This window comes from Gymnodraco acuticeps, unplaced genomic scaffold (assembly GCF_902827175.1).
Source record: "Gymnodraco acuticeps unplaced genomic scaffold, fGymAcu1.1, whole genome shotgun sequence".
Classification (NCBI taxonomy): Eukaryota; Metazoa; Chordata; class Actinopteri; order Perciformes; family Bathydraconidae; genus Gymnodraco; species Gymnodraco acuticeps.
This window is the reverse complement of record NW_022990304.1, coordinates 411,355-423,498: the sequence shown is the minus strand read 5'-3', so window position 1 is coordinate 423,498 and position 12,144 is coordinate 411,355. Positions and strand designations below refer to the sequence as shown.

General features: G+C 45.3%; 1 protein-coding gene across 1 annotated transcript; it reads right to left on the bottom strand.

The window, feature by feature from the left end:
• Positions 1-1,009: 1,009 nt before the first annotated feature.
• Positions 1,010-11,904, bottom strand: gcat (glycine C-acetyltransferase; the record flags this gene model as incomplete). Its single annotated transcript, XM_034222725.1, is given in 7 exon segments — positions 1,010-1,181; positions 1,530-1,612; positions 2,853-3,007; positions 3,750-3,896; positions 8,449-8,550; positions 8,647-8,777; positions 11,618-11,904. Coding segments are annotated over 7 exon segments (1,010 nt in total), but the record flags the coding sequence as incomplete, so codon positions are not given.
• Positions 11,905-12,144: the final 240 nt, after the last annotated feature.

Sequence of the window (12,144 nt, the reverse complement as noted above, 5' to 3'; positions counted from 1 at the left end):
CTAAGCTGGGAGAGATATCCCGCCGTTCATTTCTATATTTCAAAAAAAGATGGAGGAGAAACTAATTATCGCCGGAGCAAACCGGAAGAACCAGTCATGGAGGGAGGTGGCAGAGACAGTGGGTGAAACTGGTAGGTTTTCGCCTGTTTGGGGAGTTTATATATATATATATATTGCTCGCATAAAATCCCCGGGGTTTTTTGCTTTGTATGTCGGGGGCGGGAGATTCATGTGATTGGTTGTTGGTCGCATTGCTCGAATGAAATCCCCAAGCTTCAGACACGCCCAGCTCCAAGCTTTTTTTGAAGCTGTAGTGTGGACGGGCCGTTACTCAACAAGGTGAACAAATATATAGGAGATGTATTTATTCCCTGATATACCTAGAAACAACCCTGCTGCCTTTTTATTCCTATTCCTGCCTTTTTATGTTTCTACAATGCTATGTACATTAATATATCTGAAATATCCAGAAGGCTAATCTGATTACACTGCAGAGACATTTACGTTTAGTGTCTCTTTTGTTTTTGTTCTGTTATAACGGCTTGTGTGGAACGCTTTGGCAATACTATGTTTAAAATGTGGTCATAACAATAAAGCCCCTTTGTATTATTGCAGCGGTTCCCAACCTGAAGGCATTGCAAGTGGGCCGCCAAATAATTTGCAAAACATTATGATTTGTGTGGAAACATTGTCATTATTAAGATTTTTTTTAATTTGAACCTCCTTTCCTTTCTCTTTCTCGGTCCTCCTTAGCAACGGTCATTACAGTCCTTTACGACGTGTCACATGTTCTGAATTGACCAATCAGAACTTTATTTAGCCTCCGTATTGTTTATGGTTGAATGTGGGCCACAAAATGTTTTAGATTCTTAAATGGGCCCTGAGTTGAAAAAGGTTGGGAACCGCTGTATTATTGTATTGTATGGTAGAGTATGGTACTGTACTACGCCGAGTAATAATGTGGATGTAGCGAGCTTCATACCCCCCGCCCCCCCTGAATGAAGCGCACCTCATGGTTTTGGCCGTCATGCTCTGAGAGATCTCATTGGACGCCAGCAGCAGCTCCACGGCCCGGAGGGCGCAGCCGACCACCGGGGGGGGCAGAGAGTTGGAGAACAGGTACGGCCGAGAGCGCTGCCTCAAGAGGTCGATGAGCGGCTTGGGACCCACCGTGTAGCCCCCTGAGAGAGAGAGAATATATCAGAGTTATATATATATATATATATACCAGACTTCTAGATTTGCAATCGTCTCATATATCTTTGCACCACATTTTGTGTGTTATCAACATTATTATTTTTATTAGTGAATTTATTGAACATGTTAGAAACAAAACAAACAATAATAATTATAAGAAAGTGAAGCAAAATAAAAAAATAAAGAAAGGGTAAGAAAAAAAAGAAGTTTCCGTCATGTTCAGAAGTGGCAAGAAGAAGCTTAAAAACTGTTCTGGTCCCCCTCTAGCGTACATTGTTCATGAAAATAAAGATTAGGTCATCGTCACAGTGACGGATCACACAGAAACGTACCGGCTGCTCCTCCCAGAGCTTTCCCCAGGGTGGAGTTTACGATGTGAACTCTGTCCATCACTCCCAGCAGCTCGTCTGTTCCTCTGCAGCACAGGAAGGACATCATTAGTTAATCCACTCAGAGAGAGGAAGATACTGCAGAGCTTTAGTGACACCTACTGTCACATCATGTTTATTACACACTGTCTATCTGCACATCTGTTATTCCACATCATCTACATATGTATATATTATTACAGTGTGTATTCTACTGTGCAGTATTTCATTTTATCCTATTATATCTCATATGCATATGTGTGTTTTTTCTGCAACTTACTAGCATTACCATTATATCTATTACACTAATGTATGTCTTTTTTTATGTCCTAAGTATATTGTATATTGCACTGTTGGAGGAGCCTGAGATTTAAGGTTTGCATTGCCAACCCTACACAACAACACTCCTTGTTGTTAAATACCAACTATGTGCAATATATATATATATATATATATATATATATATGCAGTTAATAACTGTGTCATATACCTGGCTGTTAAATCTTCAGAACTGTTACAGGATTGTAAATTGTGTAATTTGTTATCCTTGATACTTTTTAATACATGCTTCTTAGGTAACATTAATCTGTCTTTGGCTCTTTTCTGCTGTAACAATGTACATTTCCCCTCTGTGGGACGAATACAGGTATTCTGATACACTGGAGACAAAGTGACAAATAAAAGGGACAACAATGAAGAATAAAGCCATGAATCCTTTGAATATCAACAAAACACTAATTCTCCCTGGGCTTGACTTATTTTCTAAGAAAAATTGCGATTAGAATCAGAATCAGGTTTATCACCAGGTAGGTTGACACGTACGAGGAATTTGACTTGATGTCGTGGTGCGTACATAAAAGTCAAACCAAAATTAAAAACACAGATAGAGAACTATTTTAAGAAAACTATAATAACATTAAAAAATAATAACAAATATAGTATGATCAACTGAAGCTGCGTGAAGTGGCCACAAACTCGATATTTTCATGACTTTTTATGAATGAATATTATTGTACTTATAATGATGATGTACAGTGTATACTTGTATGGAGTCAAACTAAGATATCTCGTAGATACAGTGTTGTAGGAACTGCGTTTAATTAACAGCCCAAAAATATTTATTTTACTACTTTTAACCTTCTGCAAAAACGACCTTTTCTAAAAATGGCCCACCGCTTTCATTTTAATTGAGATATTTACAGGTTAAAAAAAATATAGTAAAATATATCAGTATTTACATAGAAATAGAATGGAATAGAATTTGTGCAGTGATTGGATGAGACCCACCTGCCTCGGGCCCCCAGGAACCCGGTAGCGTGGCACTCGTCGATGAACACGAGGGCTCCGTACTGATCAGCCAGATCACAGATTCCTGAGAGAGGAGCCACGTCTCCGTCCATCGAGAAGACGCCGTCCGTCACAACCAGGCGAAGACGAGACGACTGAAGAGGATACGACAATACTTTAATGGTCAGATCAAGTCTGAAATTTGACTTGCATCACAGCAGCTCCATGTGTAAAATCAACATGGACAAATACTGATGGGAAAATCCTGAATGTCCTCTTCCAGTATCAGAGTAACGTGATAACAAAGGTATCCCAACTGTAGCTGTGTGCATGACATGATGTCTGATTACCTAGAAGAGCATCAGGACTGTTTGAGGCATATGATAGCTATGTGATTAACATGATGATTCAGACTCTGTGGAGATAGACATATGACAAGCATGCTCATTTCTGACGTGGAGCTAATCTGAAGTAAACATTGAATACTGCTTTCTATTCCTCCATCTTGTGACTGTGTAACTCCCTCTCTTGGATATCAGCATGTGAAGGACACTGTTCAGGAACTAGTTGATGCTCTGTATGTGATGACTGCTTCCATTCTGGAGAGGATCACAGACACATGGATCCTGAGGTTGAAGATCAAGCCGGTGACGAGGGAGATTTTCCTAACAAATATCAAGACACAATACATGAAAAAACCATGAAGAGGAAGAGGAGGAAACAGAGTCCTGAAGATCAATACTGTGACCCCCATCTGACCCCCTCAGTAATGAGATTGACCTGTGTGACCTCCATCACATACTGTGTGTCCCAACATTCATCATGATCCTTGACATGTCTAATCGATATGAGTTGTTGTGCAGTAATGGTTTCTGTAGAAGCTAATCCCTCACACACCTGAGCCTCTTTGAGCTTGGTCTCCAGGTCTCTGAGGTCCATGTGTTTGTAGCGCAGCCTCTTCGCTCGGCACAGTCGGATCCCATCGATGATCGAGGCATGATTCAACTCATCGGACAGAACCGCGTCATCCGGGCCCAACAGAACCTGAGTGTCAGAGTGATAGGTGGTTAACACAAGCTGAAGAGATTTCAGATACAAATGTTCAAATACGTCAGTAAATACCCCACTGGTGAATTTAAAAACAGAGGTTGCTAACAAGTGTCTAAATGAGACGACTAAACATCATCAGGCCCAACATTAGACGCCTTTAGCTTAGCGGTGGTGACGTGAAGTCATGTGACCGTGCTGTAGTTCCTTTATAGCCCAACATTAGCCACCTTTAGCTTAGCGGTGGTGACGTGAAGTCATGTGACCGTGCTGTAGTTCCTTTATAGCCTAACATTAGCCGCCTTTAGCTTAGCGGTGGTGACGTGAAGTCATGTGACCGTGCTGTAGTTCCTTTATAGCCCAACATTAGCCGTCTTTAGCTTAGCGGTGGTGACGTGAAGTCATGTGACCGTGCTGTAGTTCCTTTATAGCCCAACATTAGCCGCCTTTAGCTTAGCGGTGGTGACGTGAAGTCATGTGACCCGTGCTGTAGTTCCTTTATAGCCCAACATTAGCCTCCTTTAGCTTAGCGGTGGTGACGTGAAGTCATGTGACCGTGCTGTAGTTCCTTTATAGCCCAACATTAGCCTCCTTTAGCTTAGCGGTGGTGACGTGAAGTCATGTGACCGTGCTGTAGCTCCTTTATAGCCCAACATTAGCCTCCTTTAGCTTAGCAGTGGTGACGTGAAGTCATGTGACCGTTCTGTAGCTCCTTTATAGCCTAACGTTAGCTTTTTACTTCAGAAATCATTAAGTGGTGTTAATATGTGGAGATTATCCTGCTGAACTATACGTGTGCATCTGGACCCGGTGACAACATTACCTATTGACGCAGCAACCACTGTAAGTTATATTCTTGTTTAATTAGACTTCTCTGTTTCATTTATTCGACTCTGTATAATTTGTTATTGTAGCTTAAACGGCTAAATCGCGTTTGAGAGATTTTAAATCTCAGATCTGCTCAGGCGAAACCTGCTTTACAGGTCTCAGCACTCAAGCCTGCATTAATATAGGCACGGCCAGTCTATTGTCGCCCATCAGCTGTAGATAGTTAACTAATTAGAGGGCCGTGGCTGTGAGAACTGAGCAATCAGGCGTCCATTTCGGGTAGCTCTTTCCTGGAGCGTCAGCTTCAGCGTCAGACAGCCGAAGACTGACAAAGACATTGGAGTCCTACGGGAGTAAGACTGACAAAGACATTGGAGTCCTACGGGAGTCACGAGGGAGGCAAAGAGGAGGCAAATCCTACTCTGATCGAGCTGGTGTCTTATTTCTCTTTTCTTTAGTTTTCTAGCCCCTCATGCTATAATCATGTGTATTTTCTCTATTCCTGTTCATGTGTCTTCTCGCAATTATCACTGGCCCCGTGTATCTCCTAATCGATATAACCGGCCTGCTCTCGTCTATCCCACGTGCTCCACTGAGATCCATCATCTAGTTTCAGGTGGCCTGTGGAATTGCCAGTCAGCTGTTCCTAAGGCTGACTTCATCTCTGGCTATGCCTCCCTGCAGTCTCTGGATTTCCTTGCTCTCACTGAGACCTGGATTACTCCATCCAACACATCCACCCCAGCAGCTCTCTCCACTGCATATTCCTTCTCCCATACACCCAGACCCACTGGCAGAGGAGGTGGCACTGGTCTCCTGCTCTCTCCCAAATGGAGCTTTTCCCTCTTCAAGCTACCTAACTTCACTCCTTCCACCTTTGAATTCCATGCCGTCACAGTAACCCATCCTATACAATTAACCATTGTTGTTCTCTACCGTCCACCAGGCGCCTTGGGGGACTTCTTGGAGGAATTAGATAATCTCCTCTCACTCATCCCTGAAACTGGCCCTCCCGCTGTACTTCTCGGAGACTTCAACCTCCAGACGGGGAAGATAGACGAACTAACATCTCTGTTAACCGCCTTTGCTTTCTCGCTGTCTCCTTCCCCACCGACTCATAAAGCTGGCAATGTCCTTGATCTCATATTCTCAAGGAACTGCGCTACTTCTAACCTCTCTGTAAACCCGCTCCACACATCCGATCACTTCTTCATTTCATTCTCTCTACCCCTTTCCAAACATAACAAACTAATCTCTTCTCATCCTGCACTTGTCCGCCGTAACCTTCGCTCCCTCTCCCCCTCTACCTTTGCCTCGTCGGTGCTCTCAGCCCTCCCTTCCTCTGATTCGTTCCATCTCCTGCCTCCAAACTCGGCTGCAGAAACTCTCCTCTCTACTCTCTCATCCACTCTGGACTCGCTCTGTCCTCTCACATCTCGGCAGGCTCGTCAGTCCCCTCCTGCTCCCTGGCTAAATGACGCACTGCGTGCTAATAGAACCGTCCTTAGGGCAGCAGAGCGGAAATGGTGGAAATCCAAACACTGTGACGACCTCCTAACCTATCAAGCTCTCCTCTCCTCTTTCTCTGCTTCGATCTCTCAGGCAAAAAGCACTTTCTTTCAAGATAAGATCCAATCTTCCTATTCCAATCCTAAAAAACTATTTTCCATCTTCTCCACCCTCTTGGACCCTCCAAAAGCCCCTCCCCCCTCCTCACTTCTGTCAAGCGACTTTGTTAACCACTTTGAAAAAAAGGTTGATGATATTCGCTCTTCTTTTTCTGACTCACCTTTACTCACCGCTGGGTCACCAGACCCTCCTTCCACCAACACACTTACCTCCTTTTCCCCTCTCTCTCCAAGTGAGGTTCTTACCCTCATTACCTCTGCCCGCCCTACCACCTGTCCTCTGGACCCTATCCCTTCAAACCTCCTTCAGACTATCGCTCCTGATATTCTACCGTTTCTCACCCATTTCATCAACACTTCTCTAACTTCTGGTCACTTTCCAAACAGTCTCAAGGAGGCAAGAGTAAACCCTCTCCTAAAGAAACCCACTCTCAACCCGTCTGATGTTATAAACTACAGGCCTGTCTCTCTCCTCCCGTTCCTGTCTAAAACACTTGAACGCGCTGTCTTTAAACAACTCTCCTGTTATCTCCATCAGAACAACCTTCTGGATCCGCACCAGTCTGGTTTCAAGGCAGGTCACTCCACAGAAACTGCTCTCATTGCTGTCACTGAGAAACTGCACACTGCCAAAACTGCATCCCTCTCCTCTGTCATCATCCTGTTGGACCTGTCTGCTGCATTCGACACGGTGAACCATCAGATCCTCCTTCGCACTCTCCAAAAACTTGGAGTTTCAGGCTCTGCACTTTCCCTCCTCACCTCATACCTGAAAGACCGTACCTACAGGGTGACTTGGAGAGGGTCTGAGTCCGACCCTTGTCAATTAACTACGGGGGTCCCTCAGGGCTCTGTTCTTGGTCCCCTCCTCTTCTCCCTGTACACAAACTCGCTCGGATCAGTCATTAGCCCGCATGGTTTTTCTTACCACTGCTACGCTGACGACACCCAATTAATTCTGTCCTTTCCCCGCTCAGAGACCCAGGTCGTCGCACGCATCTCTGCTTGTCTAGCTGACATCTCTCAGTGGATGTCTGCTCACCACCTCAAGCTCAACCTTGACAAGACTGAGCTGCTCTTCCTCCCGGGAAAAGATTGTCCCACTCTTGACCTAACAATCAACATCGGCACCTCAGTTGTTTCCCCCGACTCAGACTGCAAGGAATCTGGGTGTGACCCTAGATAACAACCTGTCCTTCACTGCAAACATCGCTGCTACAACCCGTTGCTGCAGATACACGCTTTACAACATCAGGAAGATGCGTCCCCAGCTGACTCAGAAAGCGACTCAGGTTCTGGTCCAGGCTCTCGTCATCTCACGCCTAGACTACTGCAACTCCCTCCTGGCTGGTCTACCTGCATGTGCCATCCGACCTCTGCAGCTCATCCAGAATGCAGCGGCTCGTCTGGTCTTCAACCTTCCTAAATTCTCCCACACCACTCCGCTCCTCCGCTCCCTTCACTGGCTTCCGGTAACTGCTAGAATCCACTTCAAGACACTGGTACTTGCTTACCATGCTGCGAATGGATCTGGCCCTTCCTACATCCAGGACATGGTTAAACCATACACCCCAGCGCGTGCACTACGCTCTGCATCAGCCAAACGACTCGTTGCGCCCTCGCTGCGAGAGGGACCCAAGTTCCCATCGGCGAAAACACGTGGGTTTGCTGTCCTGGCTCCAAGATGGTGGAATGAGCTCCCCATTGACATCAGGTCGGCAGATAGCTTGCACATCTTCCGGCGCAAACTGAAAACTCATCTCTTTCGACTCCACTTCGAGCGTTAGAACTATTAACGAAGCACTTTTATACTAATAAAGAACTGGCTTATCTAAAGCCAGTTGAGTAGCACTTGAAATGTTTGGCTCTATGAAACCTGATGTACTTTATGATTCTGTTTTCTTCAAGGTTGTGTCTTCCTGGTCGAATGTACTTATTGTAAGTCGCTTTGGATAAAAGCGTCAGCTAAATGCAATGTAATGTAATGTAAGAACCATAAACGTTTGTTTGACACAGGGAGATGCTGCCTTCAGGGTTCAAGATATCCTTGCACTACTCTTTGGGAGAAAGAGTCTCAAGTAGAGACTAAATACCTCAAAGAGTCCAGCGTTAGCATCAAAGCAGCTAGCATAGAGGATGCAGTCCTCCCTCTCGTGGAACTCAGCTAGCTTCTGCTCCAGATTCTTGTGTAGATCCTATAACAAAGAGCAAAGTTAATACCCTTCATTAGATTTAGCTGCAATACAGCTTTGTATATGCTGTTATCCATGTATTATTAGCAGCCATCATACCTGTGTGCCACAGATGAACCTGACAGAGCTCAGTCCAGCTCCGTGAGTATTCAGAGCATCGATCCCAGCCTGAACGACCTCGGGGTGACTGGACAGCCCCAGGTAGTTGTTGGCACAGAAATTCAATATGGCTGGAAGAGAAAGAGGTGAACATTAATGACAATTTACATCTGTACAACAATTACCACTATAAGCAACTTAAACCCTGCGTTATAAGTTGTTTTGTTTTTTCTTGGGCGCTAACAGAGCTAAAAAAGCTAACACGTCAGAACAAAGGGTGAAAGAATAACAATGCATCCATCCAGAGGGATTTTACTGAGTCAGTTTCACACATGAGGGGCCATGACCTCGAGTCAAAGGGCCATTCATGAATCAGCAGAGTCAAATGTTGGCAAAGGTACAAACTAAAGTGTGAACAAAGGCGATACAAAACACAAAACAGAGCCTAGTGGACGTAGCTTTCCGATTCATATTATGTTTCATTTTGTGATAAAAGTCAAGTTTAAATTGATGATCGTTCATGTTTTAAGCCATTTAAAGACAATTCTGGCTTGTGTGTCCTCGGGTAACCTTACAGTACTTCAGTTACTAGTTTGAGTCAACATGAGTCAGATTCAATACCAAGAAAACATAGAGGAAGAAACGCTGCATTAGAAAAGGGAGTTAGTTTCACACAAGGGGCCACGACCTTCAGTTACTAAGTCAACATAAGTCAAGTTCAACACCTAGATAACAAAGTGGGAGGAACAGAAACACTGGAAAACAACGAGTCGTAAACGGCAAGTCATTTGAGTTGTTTTTCTATATCCATGAATTCAGACGGCTCTTTCTCTGCACTAGTTTGGCATCCTTCTTCTACTAGTCAGCCTTTTTGAGCAACTAGTGGCCTTTTTGTCTGACTAGTTAACAAGTTATGGCAAAATTAGCCCAACTAGTAACAAAGGGACATTTTGACCCATACTAGTTAACTAGAAAAACAAACACACATCACTAGTTACCTTGGGTGTATTTAGACTTCACTAGTAAATGAAGCATTTCATGTATCTAGTGAGCATTTAGGGATTCACCAGGTCAAACAGTACATATTTAACAAGCCTCACAAGATAACTTATTAGTCGAAGACAAAATACTCACTAGTTAACAAGTAGTGGTGTCTTTGGAGTTTAATAGTTGACTTTGAATAATTGTAATCACTTTTTTAAACAAGTTAAGGCAAAAATGTTGTGCTAGTTTAAGCCAACTAGTTAACTATTGAGGCTCAGGCGCTGGCTTAACTTTGAGCATTCCTGATCCACCTGATGGGCCCAGCCTAACTGGGCATCAAAATAAATCCCCAGATATTTAAAACGTGAAACCTGCTCAACTCCCTCCCTGTTGATAAGGATGGGGCTGTGATCACCTGCTGACTTGGGATGAAAATACCAACCAATCAGGACTCAGGAATCTACTCTATCCCACATGCTTGATTTACGTTACGCACACTAATAAACAAATAAAGCGAGAGCTGTGTCCGGGTCCTCGGCAGTAAGTCGGACCCATTTCCGGTGAGGGTTGGCCTCCGCCAGGGCTGCGCTTTGTCACCAATCCTGTTTGTAATATACATGGATCGGATTTCGAGGCGTAGTCATGGGGGAGGGGGTCTGCAGTTCGGTGGACTAAGGATTGCACCACTGCTTTTTGCAGATGATGTGGTTCTAATGGCTTCATCGGTCTGCGACCTTCAGCACTCACTGGATCGGTTCGCAACCGAGTGTGAAGCGGCTGGGATGAGGATCAGCACCTCCAAATCTGAGGCCATGGTTCTCAGCAGGAAACCGATGGACTGTCCACTTCAAGTAGGGAATGAGTCCTTACCCCAAGTGAAGGAGTTCAAGTATCTCGGGGTCTTGTTCTCGAGTGAGGGAACAATGGAGCGTGAGATGGGCCGGAGAATCGGAGCAGCGGGAGCGGTACTGCAGTCGCTTTACCGCACCGTTGTGACGAAAAGGGAGCTGAGCCAGAAGGCAAAGCTCTCGGTCTTCCGGGCCATTTTCGTTCCTACCCTCACCTATGGTCATGAAGGATGGGTCATGACCGAAAGAACGAGATCGCGGATACAAGCGGCCGAGATGGGTTTTCTCCGCAGGGTGGCTGGTGTCTCCCTTAGGGATAAGGTGAGAAGTTCGGTCATCAGGGAGGGACTCGGAGTTGAGCCGCTCCTCCTTCGCGTCGAAAGGAGCCAGTTGAGGTGGTTCGGGCACCTAGTTAGGATGCCACCTGGGCGCCTCCCTAGGGAGGTGTTCCAGGCACGTCCAGCTGGGAAGAGACCAAGGGGTAGACCTAGGACCAGGTGGAGGGATTATATCTCTTCGCTGGCCTGGGAGCGCCTTGGGATCCCCCAGTCAGAGCTGGTTGATGTCGCCAGGGAAAAGAAAGTTTGGGGCTCTCTGCTGGAACTGCTACCCCCGCGACCCGACCACGGATAAGCGGGAGAAGATGGATGGATGGATGGACACTAATAAACAACCCTTAGGGTGCTTACCTGGTAACTAGTAAGGTCAACATAGACTTCCAACTTCAATTTCCATTAGTTACACTAGTTGGCCTCATATTGAACTTACTTTCTCTCACACACATTTGTGCTATCCTTTATACAGAGTCTATTGTTGCTAACTAGTCAATGCAAAAATGCTGACTAGTTAGGGTCTGTTTTGAAGTATTAGTTAACTAGTGGGGCTCTCTTTGTTATTCTAGTTACCTAGTATGATCCAAAATACTTATTTACTTGAACGATTTAGGGGGTATTTTGACCCTTTGTTTTGTTAACCAGAGACGTGCTCAAACAACCAAATATGTTGACTCGTGGATGTTTGTCACAAGCTGCATTAACATGTCTATGTCAGTAACATGTCTAGATATACCAAATGGTGCGTTCAAGGACAATCAGATTGCCTAGCAACAAAGTAATGAAGAACATGAAGAGCCCACTCACTGCTGCTGCTGCCCTCCACGTTGATCTGCGGTCCCTGCTTTGAGGTGATAATTCTCTCCGCTTTCCACGTCCCTGCGGCTCGGATCCCCTCCAGCTCGCTCTCCAGCACGGCTCTGGCTTCAGAAACAGCGGCGTAGCTCCGGTGGAGAACCGGGGCCGCGGGCCGTAGGGCGACCCGGGCCGGAAGCACCAAACCCCGGGCAACTTTACCGAGAGACATAACGGAGGATCGGTGTGTGCCAGGTGTCAGAAGAGAAACGTGCAGGAAGGCAGCAGAACGTAAAGATAGAAAGAGGGGGCGGGGCTACGTCACGTAACAGAGGGAGGCGTAGGTGCGGCGGACCAATCAGAGAACAGGACACTTGCGAGGTGGCTTGTTTTGACCAATCAGATTTCAGATAGTGTTTACTAGCGTTATACAGACATGGTTCTGATCCACGATACTGAGATGTGTTGCCTAATCTATATTGATTCAATGTTTATTTGTATTCATTTACACAGCTTTACCTCTAAGTAATTGTACAACA